At 52.6% G+C, this 17,730-nt stretch overlaps 1 protein-coding gene across 1 annotated transcript in view; it reads right to left on the bottom strand.

The window, feature by feature from the left end:
* Positions 1-10,769: 10,769 nt before the first annotated feature.
* Positions 10,770-17,730, bottom strand: part of NUMBL (NUMB like endocytic adaptor protein) — a 26,405-nt gene continuing 19,444 nt past the window's right edge. Inside the window, 5 exon segments of the mRNA XM_077773615.1 lie at positions 10,770-12,112; positions 13,202-13,324; positions 15,150-15,206; positions 15,209-15,232; positions 16,418-16,723. Coding sequence (XP_077629741.1) covers positions 11,469-12,112; positions 13,202-13,324; positions 15,150-15,206; positions 15,209-15,232; positions 16,418-16,723 — 1,154 coding nt within the window. The 3' untranslated portion in view covers positions 10,770-11,468.

Genomic DNA, 17,730 nt, shown 5'->3' with positions numbered 1-17,730 from the left:
TTTCTTTCCATCCCTCTGCCCCATCTTTTCCGGTACCCCATCGTTTGCCAAGATGGCCGCCAGCCATCCATTATCCGAAAGTAAAGGAGAGCACCTTTGGCTCTGCTTTCCCAGCCAAAATAGTGAGGCTGACTCTGATTGGCAGGTCGATGTCACATGATCGGGCTGGCTCTAGTCACATGCCCACCGCAGAGCCAATCACTGTGGCCAAATGCCCAGATTGGCGGAGCCAAGTCACATGTTCCCCGTTGGTAAGGTGAATGGTTAACACCAGCTGCTGAAGCTATAACCGGGGTTCAGATTGTTTTTAGCCATTTTCTGCTGTCTTCTCTGCGCAGATTCCCATCGGTAAAACGGAGGTAATAATGACGCTCTCCTCCTAGGGTTGCTGTGCAGATTAAATTTGTTGGTCAATGCCAAGCACTTAAAATGGTGCTCAGACATGGAAAGCACTTGATGTTATCTGCCGTTGTTGTCATGATGTGATCATTGTCAGCTCTGAAGGCTGCAGTTCTCTGCAAGCTACTTATTTTCTGCACTCCACCCTCTTTCTAGTTCCTATTGCTGGGTAACAAATCACTCCAAAACATAGTGGCTTAAAACAACAGTCAGCCTATTATCTCTCACCATGCCTGCGGTCAGATTTGGGGGAAGGATCCAGCCAGGCAGCTCTGGCCTCAGATCTCATATGGTTGCAATCAGCTGGTGGCTGAAGCAGGGATAGAAGCAGCTGGGGACGGGGGGGCGGGTAGCTCTCTCCCCCCATATTGTCTTAGGGCTTCTCCACGTGGTCTCTCCACGTGGGTCAGTTTGGGCTGCCTCACATGCTAGTGGTCTCAGGGCAGTTGGAATTCTTACAGGGTGGATCAGGGCCCCGCCGGGTTTCACAGAAGAGGCAGAAGCAGCCTCCCAGGAGAGGGCACACAAGCCTCCCTTCTGGACGAGAGGGGTGTCAAGGTTCTGCAAAAATATGTGGGATGGGAAATGTCACAGCCATCTTGGAAATGACAGTTTGGCTCATGTTGGTGCTAATGGAAGACCCACCCCTAAACAATCCACATCCAATCCCATCCACCTGGGTCATGGCCTCCACCTCCCAATTCTAAGTGCAAATAGTTTATTGGGAAGCTTCAGGGTGTTTTTTTTTTATGTTTTTTATTTATTTCTGAGAGAGAGAGAGCATGAGCAGGGGAGGGTCAGAGAGAGAGGGAGACACAGAATCTGAAGCAGGCTCCAGGCTCTGAGCTGGCTGTCAGCACAGAGCCCGACATGGGCTCGAACCCACGAACTGTGAGATCATGACCTGAGCCAAAGTCGGACTCTCAACCGACTGAGTCACTCAGGCGCCCCTGGGAAGCCTCAGTTTTGTGGGATCAAAACAGGATAGTTTCTTTGTGTTTTTTAGTTATTGCCGCTACATTCTCTCGTTGTTAATTGCCTTCCCTGCACCCCCCTCTGCTGGATCAAGGCCAGAGCTAACCTTAATGACAATTTCACCAGCTCCTCTGAGGTTTCTCTCATTTTCATTCATTTTTTTTTTACTACATTTTTTTCTTGAGTATAGTTGACACACAATGTGCCGTTAGTTTCAGGTGTACACCATAGTGATTCAACATCTGTATACATTATGCAATGCTCACCAAACCTGCCATCTGTCACCATACAACTTTATTACAATGTCATCAACTGTATTTCTTATGCTGTATCTTTTTCTTTTTCTTTTTCAAGTAGGCTCCACGCCCAGTGCTGAGCCCGGAGCGGGGCTTGAACTCAAAACCGTGAGGTCAAGATCTGAGCTGAGGGGCGCCTGGGTGCTGACAGGTCAGAGCTTGGAGCCTGCTTCGGATTCTGTGCGTGTCTCTCTCTCAAAAATAAACATAGGGGTGCCTGGGTGGCTCAGTCAGTTAAGCGTCCGACTTCGGCTCAGATCATGAGCTCATGGTTCTGTGGGTTCGAGCTCCCCATTGGGCTCTGTCCTGACAGCTAGATCAGAGCCTGGAGCCTGTCTTTGGATTCTGTGACTCCCTCTCTCTCTGACCCTCCCCTGCTCACTCTCTCTCTCTCAGAAAAAAATAAAACATTTGGGGCGCCTGGGTGGCTTAGTCGGTTAAGCGTCCGACTTTCACTTAGGTCATGATCTCGCAGTTCGTGGGTTCGAGCCCCGCCTCAGGCTCTGTGCTGACAGCTAGTTCAGAGCCTGGAGCCTATTTCAGAGTCTGTATCTCCCTCTCTCTCTGACCCTCCCCTGCTCACGCTGTCTCTCTCTCTCTCTCTCTCTCTCTCTCTCTTAGAAATAAATAAAAATATTTAAAAAAAAGAAATAAATAAAACATTTTAAAAATTTTAATAAGTAAATAAATAAACATTAAACAAAGAAGAACTGAACTGACATTGAGAATTGGACACTTAACTAATGAGCCACCTAGAAGCCCCCTGCATTCTTTTATCCGTGTGACTAATTCATTCTGTAACTGGAAGACCAAACCTTCCACTCACTCCCCTTCACCCATTTTGTCCATCCCCCTACTCCATCACCTCTGGCCAACATCAGATTGTTCTCTGTATGGTGATTCTGCTGTTTGTTTGTTTGTTTATTCATTTGTTTTGCTTTTCAGATTCCACATATGAGAGAAGTCATGGAGCTTGTCTTTATCAGTCTGATTTATTTCATTTTCCTTCATTTAAAAACAGAGCCTTGGATACTAGATCATTTTATGGGATCACTGCTTGTGTTTTTAGGTGTGATAATGGTATTGTCATTCCGTGAGAGAATATCCTTATTCTTAGAGAATCCGTGAAGTATTTAAGATCCCAAACTCCGGATGGTTCGGCAAAGATCACGTGTGTGAGCCTGGGTGAGTACCGGGAGACAGAGGAAACAAATAGCATGAAATGTGAGTGAGCGACTGCTGATTCTAGGTGGAGGGTGTGTGGGAATTGGTGTATATTCTCTCAACTTTTCCACAGATTTAAATATTTTCATAACAGGGGCGCCTGGGTGGCTCAGCCGGCTAAGTGTCCAACTTCAGCTCAGGTCATGACTGTGCGGTCTGTGAGTTTGGGATCTGTGCTGACAGCTCAGAGCCCGGAGAGCCTGCTTCGGATTCTGTGTCTCCCTCTCTCTCTGGCCCTCCTCCGCTTGCTCTCTGTCTCTGCCTCTGTTTCTCAAAAATAAACAAACATGAAATTTTTTCATAACAGATATTTGAGGGGAAAAACTCCTGCTGAAACCTGATGAAGAGTTCACGAGGGAGAAAGAGAAAGGTGTTGTACTCTAGGGAGCCTCTACCTTTTCCCTTCCCTCCAAACAGGTTGGCACTTCCTTTCTCTATTCCATCTCTCTTTTTTTTCTTTTTAATTTTTAAATGTTTTATTTATTTCTGAGAGAGAGAGAGAGAGAGAGAGAGAGAAGCAGCATGAGCAGGGGAGGGTCAGAGAACGAGAGGGAGACACAGAATCTGAAGATAGGCTCCAGGCTCTGAGCTAGCTGTCAACACAGAGCCCCATGAGGGGCTCGAACCCACGAACCGCGGGATCATGACCTGAGCCGAAGTCGGACGCTCAACCGACTGAGTCACTCAGGCGTCCCTACTCCGTCTCTTTTTTGGGGGTGGGGGGAGAATGATGGAAGTTGGGTCAGCCCTGTGTCCTCTCAGTGAATTCTTTGGGTAGGTGGCTGGTACCGATTGTGGTGACCTTGAACTTAAGCTATGGGGTAGTTGGTCCCTTTGGTCCCCAGCTTTAGGACTTGGTAGCCATTCTGGAAGTCCTGGAAAAATCCAATTCAATATCCTCTTACAGCAGTAAGAGAAAGAAACACGGACATCCCAACTGATTCTCAGCAGCCGATGAATGGGATTCTCATCCAGGGGCAGTGGCTGGACGACATTTGGAAATTTGTGGGATCATTTTGTGACTGTCACAGTGACTTGGGAAAGGCTAGCTATGAGCAGCTGTTCTGAAATGTTCTCATTCAGGATCCTTTGGCACTCTTAAAAGTATTGAGGATGCTAAAGAGCTTTTATTTATGTAGCTACAACTGTCGGTACTTACTGCATTAGAACTTAAAACTGAGGGGTGCCTGGGTGTCTCAGTCAGTTCTCTTGATTTCATCTCAGGTCACGATCTCACGGTTCATGAGTTTGAGCCTTGCATCAGGCTCTTCGCTGACAGTGGGAGCCTGCTTGAGATTCTTTCTGTCTCCTCTTTCTGCCCCTCCTCTGCTCATTCCCTCTCTCTTTCAAAATAAGTAAACTTAAAAAAAAAAAGAACTTAAAACTGAGAATTTTAAAATATGCTTTTAATGTTTTTTAAAAATGTTTTATTTATTTCTGAGAGAGAGAGAGAGAGAGAGCATGAGCAGGGGAGGGTCAGAGAGAGACGGAGACACAGAATCTGGAACAGGCTCCAGGCTCTGACTTGTCAGCACAGAGCCCGATGCGGGGCTTGAACCCACGGACCGCGAGATCATGACCCCAGCTGAAGTCAGACGCTTAACCGACTGAGCCACCCAGGCACCCTCAAAACTGAGAATTTTAAAATATAAGAACCTGGGGTGCCTGGCTGGCTTAGTCGATAGAGCATGCAACTCTCTCTCTCTCAAGTTTATTTATTTTGAGAGGTAGAGACCACAAGTTGAGGAGGGGCAGAGGGAGAGGAGAGAGCCAGAATCCCAAGCAACCTTGAGAGCCCAACATGGGACTCAAACTCACTAACTGTGAGACCAAGACCTGAGGCAAAGGTGGAGCCCCGCCTGGGGCTCTGTGCTGACAGCCTGGGGCCTCCTTCAGATTCTGTGTCTCCCTCCCAGTCTGCCCCTCCCCTGCTCCCAGTCTATCTCTTTTTCTCTCAAAAATAAAATAAAACATTAAAAAAATAATAAACTACATGATGAGGGCAAAATACAGACAGGCAACCCTCACCCCTACCCCCCCACGCCCACCAGGTGGGATCTGGGTGCTCTTCCTCAGACACTACCCAAAAACAAAGGAAAGGGGTGTAAATGCTTGCCGTGGTGATGTGGGAAATAAAGGCAAATGAAAAATTAAATTCCCTTACTGCCTACAGCCCATTGGTAAGTCCTTGAGACTGGCAGAGTGACCTCTCTCTAGGAGCTCAGCTGCCTGGACGATGACACTTTGCCGGGGGCACAAAGGAATCTTGGCTTCATATTATCCTGACCCCCCAGGATCCTGTGAGTCTCTTTTCACATAGAAAAATTCCTTTGGATGGGGCGCCTGGGTGGCTTAGTCGGTTAAGCGTCTGACTTTCGCTTGGGTCATGATCTCGTGGTTCATGGGTTCGAGCCCCGCGTTGGGCTCTGTGCTGACTGCCAGCTCAGAGCCTGGAGCCTGTTTCAGTCTGTGACTCCCTCTCTCTCTGACCCTCTCCTGCTCACGCTGTCTCTCTCTCTCCTAGAAATAAATAAAACATTTAAAAAAAAAAAGAAAAATTCCTTTGGAAACTTCTTTTATCTCGACTCCCCCAAGATATACACTGGCAGTTGTACTCCAGGCTTATGGCCCCTGGATGTACATCTAAGGGTCCTGTGACTGAGGTTTTACTAAATATTAATATGGCATTTCCCTGGCAACAGATCGCTCCTCAAGGTCCTGGAAACCTTGTTTCCAAAATACCTTCAAGGGGTGCCTGTGGCTCTATCAGTTAGGATCCGACTTCGGCTCAGGTCATGGTCTCGTGGTTTGTGGGTCTGGGCCGCGCATCGGGCTCTGTGCTGACTGCCAGCTCAGAGCCTGGAGCCTGTTTTGGATTCTGTGTCTCCCTCTCTCTCTGACCCTTCCCTGCTCACACTGTCTCTCTCTGACTCTCAAAAAAAAAAATAAATAAAAAACATTAAAAAAAAACCAAACCTTCGAGACTTACTGTATCCCTGACCCCCTCCCAACCTGAGGATATATAATCAGTTACCCTCACGATCCCAGTGCAGCTCTTTCTGCCCACAGGTCCTGTCCCTGTGTTTTAATAAAATCACCATTGGCTTTGCTGACGACTGATTTCGAAGACCAAACACGTCTTCAAGAATTCTTTCTTCTTGGCCGTCAGCCCTGGACCACCCCACCATTACCCCAAAACTTCATCATACAGTCCCCACCTTACGATTTTTTGACTTTTTGACTCTGCAGAAGTAATACACGTTCAGTAGAAACTGTACCTCAAATTTTGAATTTTGCTTTTTTTTTCCTGGATTCGTTTACGTGCAGTACTGATCTCCTCCCTCAGGCTGTTCCCAGTCCGCCCCAGCATCACAGGGGTAAGGACTCACTTTGAACCATTCTGTACCCGTATAACCATCTGCTTTTCACTTTCAGTACGGTATTCAATAAATTACATGAGCTATTCAACACTTCATTAGAAAATACGTCACGTTCCGGATCAAATGTTTACTTCTCAGAGATGTGCTAAGAACGCCTGAACACCCCCGGCTAAAATCACACCCCCTAGGGGTGCCTGGGTGGCTCAGTCTGTTGAGTGTTCGGCTCCTGATTTCAGCCAAGGTCATGATCCCAGGCTTGTGGGATCTTGTGTCTCAGGCTCTGCACTGAGTGTGAAATCTACTTGGGATTTTCTCTCTCTCTCTCTCTCTCTCTCTCTGTCCCTCCTTCACTCTCTCGTTCAAAATAAACAAATAAACATTAAAAAAAATCACACCGCATCATTTTCTTTACCTTCCTTGGGTTTATTTCTCTTCATAACATGACAGAGCCATGGTATCACACATTTCCTCGTTTATTTCTTTATTTTGTATCCTCTCCTTAAAATATCAACTCCAGCGTAGCAGGGTTTTTGACCTACTCTCCCCCCACTGCTCTATCCCTAGGTTCTAGGCTAGTACCTTGCACATCGGAAGCATTCAATAAACATCAATAAATAATTTTGAATGAATGAGTGAGTGGCCATATTCTCCCATTAGCCATTGCCCCAACCAGACTTTGACTTCGCTTCAGGGCAGAGCCTCTGTGTGTCACAGTGCATCCTCAGCACTTAAAATCTGATGGAAGCAAGTAGTCAGCAAATGCGCGTAAAATGTAAAAAGAATACAGACATGACCGAAAGTAGATCAACGGTTACCTGGGGCTGGGGGTGGGGATGGGGCACAAGAAATCTTTTTAGGGTGATGGAAGTGTTCTAGAATTGGATTGTGGTGATAGCTGTACAAGTCTGTAAACGCAACCCCAAATCATCAAAACACTTAAGACGGGTGAATTTTATGATAGCCTTTGTATACAACTAGTTAACAAAACAAAGGAAAATGTGTGTTGCAGGAGTAAATGCACACGGTCCCTGTGAGGTGCGGGTCGTCTGAGTCTTACCCTGTGCCCCGACTGCGGGCACAGTGGTGACCAAGACAGCCCTTGTCCCTGCCTTCGCAGGCCGACAGTGACAGCCCATGGACGTGAGAGCCAGGAAGCAAGGGCAGGGTGGTCAGGGATGGGACTCCTCGAGGAGGCACGGAAGACTGCTGATCCGGATGGAAGACTCAGGGAGCACTCACTAAAGAAGCCTATGGCTTTGGCACTGGGTGTTATGTGGAAACCAAGTTGACAATAAACTATTTGTAAAAAAAAAAAAAAAGACGCCTACTGCTGAACCAGAGCCTGAAGAACGTTGTTGATGACTGCGACGCCAATTTTTAAATTAACAAAACAAAACAACTTTTGCTGCTTTAGCATCGGGTCAAGTAGGTCTCTCCGAGCCACGGACACGAGTTCACAAGGACACGGCCACAAGGGGGCGCTGCTCTCCCGCGCTCGTGCTCATCCACGTGGCCTTGCGGGAGACTGGAGGTCCCGCAGGGGCTGTGGAGGGCNGGGGAGGGGGGAACCTCTCCAAAGAGACTCCCGCGGCAAGGGCTGAGAGAGCCGAGGGCGGAGAGCCGTAGAGCGCCGGCGCTGTGGGGTCGGTTCCCCGGAAGACCTCTGGCTCCGGGGCGGGGCGCCCCTTGTCTGGAACGCGGGGCGGAGCTTTCCAAAGAGTGCGGGGCAGGGGGCGGGGCGCTAGGCACTACTAAGTGTGGAAGGTTCTAAAACCGCCAGCTCTTGGAAGCCTGGGTGGCTCAGTCGGTTAAGCGTCCGACTTCGACTCGGGTGATCTTGCGGTTTTGGGGTTCAAGCCCCACACCAGGCTGAGAGCATGGAGACTGCTTCAGATTCTGTGTCTCCCTCTCTCTACCCCTCCACCAATTGCCCTCTGTGTGTGCCTCTCTCTCAAAAATAAGTATACTCTATTTTCTTTTTTTTAAAGTTTTTAATGTTTTATTTATTTTTGAGAGAGCGAGCGAGCGAGCGAGCGAGCGAGCGAGCAGGGGAGGTTCAGAGAGAGAGGGAGACAGAATCCGAAGACAGGCTCCAGGCTCTGAGCCAGCTGTCAGCACAGAGCCGAACGCTGGGCTCGAACACACGAACTGAGAGATCATGACCTGAGATGAAGTCGGACGCTTAACCGACTGAGCCACCCAGGCGCCCCGGAAAGAAAATAAATTTTTTAAAAAATTAAAAAAATAAAATAGCCCTCGCTGCACCCCTAGCGCCTGGAGAGGAGGTACCTCGAGGGGGCGGGGCTCCAACAGGGGGCGGAGTCCTCCTGAGAGTCCTCGGAGTGGGACACGTGGTCCATTTCCCCAGGGGCAGGGCGCAGGGAGCCAATGTGGGGGTGGTCGGGGCTCTCCAGACTGAACTGGAAAGGGGGTGCTGAAAAGCCTGAGCTGGATGACCCCAGAAAAATGACCTCGATGGCAGTGGGATGGGGCATGAGTAGGGATGCAGCACGTGGCGTTAGGTGGGACCAGAGGTTAGCAGATAGGGCGGGGGCGTTAATTGTGCGTCTCCGGGTTTCTGAGAGCCCAAGCCTGTGGGAAGCGGAGGGTGGGAGGTTAACCCCAGATCTATGGTCTCTGTGGAGAGGCAGGCACCATGAAAAGCCAGTCTCCATCACATGTGGGAAGATGGGAAAATTGGCTAAGAGGAGCCTGTGGGAGGTCCTTGGGAGAGAATGGGTCTAGGGACCCCCCGGAGACCAGAACTTCTGCATCTACAGGGACCATTGGGGCAGGGGCGGCTGAGAAAGATGGCTCTGGGCACAGGGAAGAACGATTTGGGGAAAAGATAGCAGCCGGTGACAGGGAAGACCGTTTTGCTTCTGTCCCTGATTTTCTGTGCACAGCGTGGCCTCAGTTTCCCCATGAGTCCAGAAGTTTGAACGGTCTCTGTCCAAGTCCTAGGCCCTTTCTGCGTCTCTCCCTCACCAGCGCAGCGGTGTGCAGGGTTGAATTGCTGAGCTTGCCTCTTCTGTGCTTGAGACACTCACCCCTCCCTCACAGTCCACGGTGGGGGCCAGATAGCTACAGCCCAGACTGAGTCAGGGCTGGGACTGAATTAGGGCCAGGAGGGGGAAGTACCGGGGCCCAAGTGGGGAGGGGTGCTCCTGATTCATCCTGAAGGGTCAAACTTAGAACGCATTAGATGGGAGGGGGCGGGGCAACGGAAGCAGCTCTCTTTCTAAGAAGAGGCGATATTTGCTTTTTCTTTAAATTAATTTTTTTAAATATTTTTATTTCTAGGAAAGAGAGAGAGAGAGAGAGAGACAGCGTGAGCAGGGGAGGGTCAGAGAGAGAGGGAGACACAGAATCTGAACCAGGCTCCAGGCTCTGAGCTGGCAGTCAGCACAGAGCCCGACGTGGGGCTCGAACCCACGAACCGCGAGATCATGACCTAAGTGAAAGTCGGACGCTTAACCGACTAAGCCACCCAGGCGCCCCTAAATTAATTTTTTTAAATGTTTTATTTATTTCTGAGAGAGAGAGAGAGAGAGAGAGAGAGCGTGAGAGAGCGTGAGCAGGGGAGGGGCAGAGAGAGAGAGGGAGACACAGAATCTGAAACAGGCTCCAGGCTCTGAGCTAGCTGTCAGCACAGAGCCTGAGGCGGGGCTCGAACCCACAAACCGTGAGATCATGACCTGAGCTGAAGTCGGACGCTCAACCGACTGAGCCACGCAAGCGCCCTGAAGTGGTGACATTTGAACTGAGGCCTGAAGAATGAGTGGCACTGGGGCAAAGGTGCTGTGTCAGGAAAGGTGTTGTAGGCGGATGGAATGGCATCTGCTAAGCTTGGAGATGAGAAAGTGTGGCTCATTTCTGGCAGAGTCCTGGGCTCCCTCCCTAGGCACCCCTGGGTGCCCTGGCAGAGCCATCTGGCACAGGTCCTCTAGCCCAGGGTCCATGTCTGGTCGATGGGCTGTAGACCCTAGAGGGCAGACCCTAAGTTTATTCCCTTGCAGCCTGGTGGTTTAATGATTGGCCCCGAGGTTGACCAGGAGCTACGTTGGAATCCCAGCACCACCCCCCAAATCAGATGCCAAGGGCTGAAGTGACCAAACTTCCCAATCCATCAACTGGGGATATAATCTTGGGGTTCACAAAATCAATCACCTCATTTTCAAGAGCTATAAAGAATTAAACATAGGGGTACCCGGGTGGCTCAGTTGGTTGAGCGTCTGACTTCAGCTTGGGTCATGATCTCACGGTTAGTGGGTTCAAGCCCCACATCGGGCTCTGTGCTGACAGCTCAGAGCCTGGAGCCTGTTTCAGATTCTATATCTCCCTCTCTCTCTGACCCTCCCCTGCTCATGCTGTCTCTCTCTCTCTCTCTCAGAAATAAAAACAAACATTAAAAAAATTTTTTTTAAAGAATTAAACATATAATGTATATGTTGCATATTTTAAAGTATGTAACTTGTAGAGTGTATCAANAAGTACCCGCCAGGCACCCCTTCTTCCCGGACCCCTCCCCAGCGGGCACTGACGTGAGGTAACTGAGCATCTCTTTCCTCTTCCCCCAACCCCGCCTCCCGGGCCCCCAGCTTGGCCCCTGCCCCCATGAGACCTTGGCCCAAGGAAGATGTGGGCCCCCGAGTGGGGGAGAGGGGTGATAGGGGTGAGCACAGCATTGGCAGTGAACGCAGCAGGTGGGCGGAGGGAAGCCCTTTGCTTGTGCTGTGTCTGGGAGGGGACGGCCGGACTTGGGGTGGGCACTCGTGGGGGGCCCAGAAGAGCCCCTAAGTGGGCCTCCCTTTTCCATCCCACCCAACACTGCAAGGTGGAAGGTCAACAACAGAAACTGGGAAATGTAGATTGAACCGAGGGCACTCAGTGGGACTGTGGCCATCCCGCCGTGTCTGGGGTTGGAGGGGGGGTGAGGGAAGGGCACCGCCGGCCTAAGTCTGGCAGTGAAATGGGTCCCTTAGCCAGGCTGGGTCCGTCCCTGAATTCCATCCTGTCGCAACCTGGGCGTTACAATGTCGGTTCTGTAGTGGTTGTGGGGGGTGGTCACAGGAAGGGGTTAGAGAGGGTGTTGGGGGGGGCGCAGCCCCAGGGGCCAGGGCCAGGGAGAGGTTGGGCCTCCATTCCCAGGCGTGGGCACCTGGAGATGCTGGGGTGGGCAGGGCGGCTCGGGCTACAGTTCGATCTCGAAGGTCTTCTGCAGGTCGCCCGAGAAGGGGTTGGAAGGCTTCTCTCCAGCCGGTTTGCCTTCTAATGCTGCCCACTGGGCCTCAAAGGGGTCCAGTTCGGGGGCCGGGGCAGGCGCCGGTTCCGGGGGCCAGGGTGCCCCACTGGGGCGTGGGCGGACCTGGCCCCCTGGGGCAGTGGGCATGGTGGGGGGCGGGAAGGCCCCGGCTTTCCCGAGCAAGGTGGCTGGCTGGGGCTGGAGCTGGGCGGCTGAGCAGAAGGCATTGGCCACCATCTGTGAGGGGGTGATGCCCACCACGGGCACCTGGGGCATGGGCGGGTAGCCCAGGCCCGGGTAGGCGGGCACAAAAGGGGGCTGCATGTGTGGGGGCGGCAGGAACACGGCCACCTGGGCAGGCGTGGCATCGAAGGGCCCCACGGGGGCAGGAAAGGGCTGCAGGGCGGGGACCCCCGGGGGCACTGAGGCCACTTGCTGCTGCTGCTGCTGCTGCTGCTGCTGCTGCTGCTGCTGTGCTTTGGCCACCTGGGACACCTCCTCCAGCCACCGCTCCGCCTCCGAAGGGGTCCGCTTGTGCCCGGGCTGGAAGGCAGCTGCAGAGGGCACGGAGGACTCACCCCAGGCAGAAGTCCCTAGAGGGAGGAGAGGGGCAGTTGAGGGGCACGGGCGGCAACTGAGAGATCCCGGGGCCGGGGGACCAGAGTCTGCAGCCACCGAGTCGCGCTCTGCCCCTCACCAGCTGTGTTGGCTTTGGGGCACGTGGCTTCACCACCCTGGCCCACGGCACGGCTCTCAAGTGCCAACAAAGTACACTTCTGAGATTCTAAGGCCCTAAGATGGAAAAGCCCAGGCATCATGGACATGTATCAGCCCGGCTTCCCTTCTGATGGGTCAGTGCCGAGCCCATTATTGCAGATTCTTAAAACCCCCCTTCGTCCTGGCATTTCGACACTGTATTATTCGAGGAAGCTAAGATTTGAAGACTGCATGGTCCGTTCCCAGAGTGTAGGGGTCTAACCTGGTGGGCGAGGTTCGATGGCTTTACACTTGTGTCTCCTAAGAGCCTAGAGGTCTAAATTTAGTGCAGTTCCAAGTGCGTGCAGGGTTCTAGAACAAGCTCACGGCTCTAAGGTGACTCCCTGGTGTCACGGCTCCCAAACTGGAGTCTCTAATGTCCTGTGATCCTGAGGCTGCAGGTGTCTCAATTTTATGGTTCTGGGATGGGATGGTTTAAAATCGGTTTGAAGTTGCCCCCATGATTCTTTTTTTTTTTTTTTAAACGTTTTATTTATTTCTAGAGGAGAGAGGAGACAGCGTGAGCAGGGGAGGGTCAGAGAGAGAGGGAGTCACAGACTGAAACAGGCTCCAGGCTCTGAGCTGGCAGTCAGCACAGAGCCCGACGCGGGGCTCGAACCCACGAACCGCGAGATCATGACCTAAGCGAAAGTCGGACGCTTAACCGACTAAGCCACCCAGGCGCCCCAATTGCCCCCATGATTCTAAGGTTATCTTGTGGTTCTAGAGCCCATGGCTGTGAGATGACCCTGTGGTTCTAAGTTGCTCCAAGGCTCTAACCTGACTCTATGGTGCTAGGATGGGCCCATGGCCCTTAGGTGAGCCATGGCTCTAAGCCCGTGGGACCCCAAGGTTCCTGGAGGGTCTGTGGCACCCCTGAATGGAGCAGGAGACCGCAGGGGGGCGCTGCAGGGCGCAGATCTTACCTGCTGAGGCCGGTGGTGGCCCAGGCGCTGGTGCTCCACTACTGGCGAAAGATGAGCTGATCTGAGTGCACAGGGCATTGATGCCGTCACTGTCACTGGCACCAGGGGGCTCCATCTCAGGCACTGGGAAGTCAGGGAAGGGCGGAGGTCAGAGAAGAGGCCCAGGCCCTACCCTTGACCCCGTGCCCTCAGGTGGCCCTCTCTTACCACCTGGGGTCCTTTCCCTCACAAGGTGTGTACGTGGGGGGTCTACTCTGCAGTAACCAAATGGCCGTGGCCATGAAAATGCCAACTCCGTGGTTATCTGAGTGTAACATCTGAGTGGTACAACAGCCACGTGGTATGCGACATCTTGATGGCTGAGGTCCCAAACCAGGGAGGACCATATGATCTGTGTGTGGTGGGGCACCTGGGTGGCTCAGTCGTTTGAGCGTCCGATCTCGGCTCAGGTCGTGATCTCGTGGTTCGTGAGTCTGAGCCCCGCAACGGGCTCTGTGCTGACAGCTCCGAGCCGGTTTTGGATCCTCTGTCCCCCTCTCTCTCTCTGCCCCTCCCCGACTCGTGCGCGTGCCCATGCTCGCTCTTTCTCAAAAATAAATAAACATAAAAAAAAAAAAGATCTGTGTGTAGCTACAAACCAAGAGAAATATTTTAAATGCTCAACAACATATATGAATTAAAAAATATGTCCAACCACCTATCTGGAAGAGCGCTGACGAGTCGGGTTGGATGTTGGCCACACTGTTGACCAGTGGCTGGGGATCATTCGTCCTACTTTGGATGGAGAAGCAGGGGGCCCTGCCCACCACACCTGGCCTGGCCTATTGCACCCATCATGAGGACAGACACACACTGGTACCAGCAAGACAGGGAACGCTGAGCAGGTGCGGTGGCCTCACGAGGGCTTGGGATGAAAAAAAACCTGCCATCCAAATAAACAAGAGAGAAATGCCAGTGCGGTGTGACAAGAGCCTGTGACATCTCAGCGAGCGATCGTCTCCAAGGGAGCAGATGTGACGCTTCACTGAGCATCAGAGAAAAACGGGCTGCAGAGGGGCGCCTGGGGGGCTCAAGTCGGTTAAGCCTCAGATTTTGGCTCAGGTCATGATCTCACGGTCTGTGAGTTCGAGCCCCGCATCGGGCTCTGTGCTGACAGCTCAGAGCTTGGAGCCTGCTTTCAGATTCTGTGTCTCCCTCTCTCTCTGTCCCTCCCGTTTGCACTCTGTCTGTCTGTCTGTCTCAAAAATAAATAAACATTAAAAAAAAAAAAAGACATGGGCTGTAGGATTTAGCAGGTGTGACGTGGGGGTGCCCAGGTGGGAGGGAAGGTGGTTTCTAGGTCAGGTCTATGACGACTGCGTTATTAGTGCAGATAGGTGTGCAGCTCTGAGGGCCTGGCATCTAAGTGTGACCAAAATCCAGGCGTGTGTCCTGTGATTCCCAAGCGTGAGCCAATCCAGGCAGCCATGTGGGACGTACGAGTGTGTTTGTGAGTGTGCACAGATTTGCAGGTGTGACCTCACACATCTGTGCAAATCCGGCTGTGTGGTTTGTGTGTGCCGGTCTGCATGGGGTGTCTGGAGATGTGCCTAAGTGTGTGTTAAAGGAAACATCTGGTTCTGTGACGCCCCAGGGGGTGTGGCTTTTGAGTCAGATTAAGTGTGTGACTTCCGGGTACAGCAGAGTGACGCATGTGAATCTGTAAACTCCAGGTGGCGGGTCACATCCAGGCAAGCATGCAACTGGCTACGGGCGCGGGAAGCTTCCGCCCGAAGCCCCAGGAGCCTGCCACCTCTCGGGAAGTGCATGTGACAGCCCTAGGCAGTGCGTCACGGCGGGGTGCATGGGGACAGTGAATGCCAGGCTGTTTGAAGGCCGAGGGGTGTTGCGGGGCAAGGAGCACGTGTGCGTCACTCTCAGCAAGCACTGGGATCCGCTCAGCAGTCACCTTTGGGAGCAGCCCAGCCTTCTGGACGCAGATCAACACCTCCCACGCCAGTCCCAAGGCTGTGAGAGGTGGCTGTCTCCGATCTGGCATACGGAAGAGGAAAATGGGCCAGACCACATGACTTCCCCGACAGCTGGGGGAAGAGGCAGCCCTCTTGCCTGCCGCCCTCGGGCAGAACATGGCACCGCACCACACCTCTCACCCCTCTCCCATGGTGGACCTTGCTTTTCGAGCATGATATATACCACCTCTCTCCTATTTCTGGCCCATGGCAGACATTACTAATCAAGCACGATGCTTTTTCCCACTGAACTCTTTGCTCCCCATCCCCCTCACCTGGCCAGACCTCATGGCTCTACTGGCTAAACGTTGAGAGAGAGCACGGTCTCTATAACTCCATTTTCCTTCTAAGAAAAACAGAACAGCTCTACTGCCTCTCCTATCACTGCCCAGGGCAGGCACTGCTCATAGATGATGACATGCTTGCTGCCTCTTTCCAGAGCACTGTGTTGCCTCTGCCTGAGCCTCTGCCCATCTGCGACCTCACAAATCCATCACTGTGCTCCATGACCCCTGGTCCCTGTGCTCACCTGTGCCCTTCGCCTCATGTCTCCACTGGCCCAATTCTGGGAGCCTCTCCCTGGGCACAACATAACTTCTGCTCTCTCTTCTCCCTTATCCATGGCAACCTTCACTCATCAACCACATGACGTAGCGCCTCGCTCTTTCCTGCCCACGGCAGGTGCCATGAACCCATCACAATCCTCCCCCACTCTGAGCCTGTATCCTTCACCTGGTCAGATCTCAGTCTCTATTGGCCAAATGCTTGGAGGGAGCATTAGCCTATGGAGTCTCGGTCTCCTCCTGGCCAGCAAAAAATGGCCATCTAGGCAGCTTTCCTCTCCCTAGAGGTTGGTCCTCGAACCCATGACCTTGCTAATCAATCATGATGTATGCATGTTATGATGTACCTCTCGTTTCCCTAACTGCAGCAGGCATTACTAATCGATCAGGGCTTCTGCCATCCTGCTGGTCCTTGCCATTAGTAGACATTGCTAATCAATCATGATTCGTACTACCCCCTCCCCATCCTCACACTGGCGGCAGACACTGCTAATCGACCATGATGTGCTCCACCTCTCTTTCCTTTCCCACGGCAGGCAGTGCTAATCGATCAAGGTGTATACACCTCTTCTCTATCTGTTGCCTCCTCCAGAGGGGGGCAAGGCATTGATCCTAATGTTCTTCCCACAGAACCCGGGGCTCACCTGTGCCTTTCACCTGGAAGTCGGTGCGGCGCTGCAGTGTGGACGGTAGCTCATTCAGCCGTAGGCTCAGCTGCCGTTTGAAAGGTGAGTTTTTCTGGCTGAGGGCTGGGAACCCACGGAAGGAACCCTGGCGAACCAGCTGCTCCAGGGGGGCATGGCGGCGGGGGATGGCGGCCGCACTGGTGCCCGCAGCCACTGGGGTGCCCGCCTCACCCTTCTCCCCAGGGGATGTGGTGGCCGGGGTCGGGGACACGTGCCCAGGCTGGGCAGGGCCAGGAGCCGCAGTTGGGGCAGCTGCTGCCTCTGCTGGAGACACAGGGGACACAGGCGGTTAGATACCCCACTGGGGACATTTGCTCCTCTCTCACCCAGTCCCCTTGACCGTCCTCCAATGCTGCCTTCCTCACCCAATGTGTCCTGTCCTCGTGACAGGCTGCTCAGGGCCTGTCTCTCATCCCCACCCAGCCAATACGGGCCCTCCTCCGGCCCGGCCTTCTGTGTCTCCAGCTTCTGCCCCCAATCTAGCTCTCTCTAATGCGTCTCCTATTTTTCCCTTGGAGACCTTCTGTCTCCCTTTCTGATTAATTTCACAAATGCTTATTTGGTGCATAATGGATGCACCAGGCATTGTTCCAAATGCCTCGCAAGTATGAAGTCATTCGATCTTCACAGCCACCCCATGAGATCAATATGACCGTTATCCCCATTTTACAGATGTGGAGTCTGAGGCCCAGCAATGGTAAGGGACTTTGCCCAAGCCACCGTGCTAGCAAGGGGCAGGCTGACCCCAGGGTCTGTGTTCCAAATACCCTAACCTCTCTCTCCCTCTGCCTGCTCTCTCCACATCATGCTGTCTTCTTGTCATTTTGTCTGCTCTTCTATTTCCCACTATTCTTCCCACCTCAACTAGTTCGCCCCTCCTACCACTTCTAGACCCAGCCTGGCACACTTCTTCCTCTGGAGAATTTTCCAGATTGTTCCATACCTTCACTCTAGGAATGCCCTCTGTCTTCTGGGGGTACCTGGTCTCCCCACCTAGTACAAGGTGGACAGGGATGCCCCCCAGCCCTGACAAAACACAAATATACACCCATCCTCCAACCGGGGCCTCACCTGAGCTGCAGCCCAAATAGGAGATGAAGCTCAGGCCCAGAGAGGGTAGGGAGGTCACCCAGCACTGTTCCTCTCATCTTCCAGGTGGATGTGGTGAGGCTCTCACCCAGGCCTGGCTGGGGGCAGCTTGAACAAGCTTGGGACAGGTTGGAACCAGGAAATCACCTCTGTCCCCACCTTACTGGGGGAACTCAGGAAGC

This window comes from Crocuta crocuta, unplaced genomic scaffold (genome assembly GCF_008692635.1).
Source record: "Crocuta crocuta isolate KB4526 unplaced genomic scaffold, BGI_CrCroc_1.0 scaffold267, whole genome shotgun sequence".
NCBI lineage: Eukaryota > Metazoa > Chordata > Mammalia > Carnivora > Hyaenidae > Crocuta > Crocuta crocuta.
This window is presented reverse-complemented; position numbering and strand designations above follow the sequence as displayed.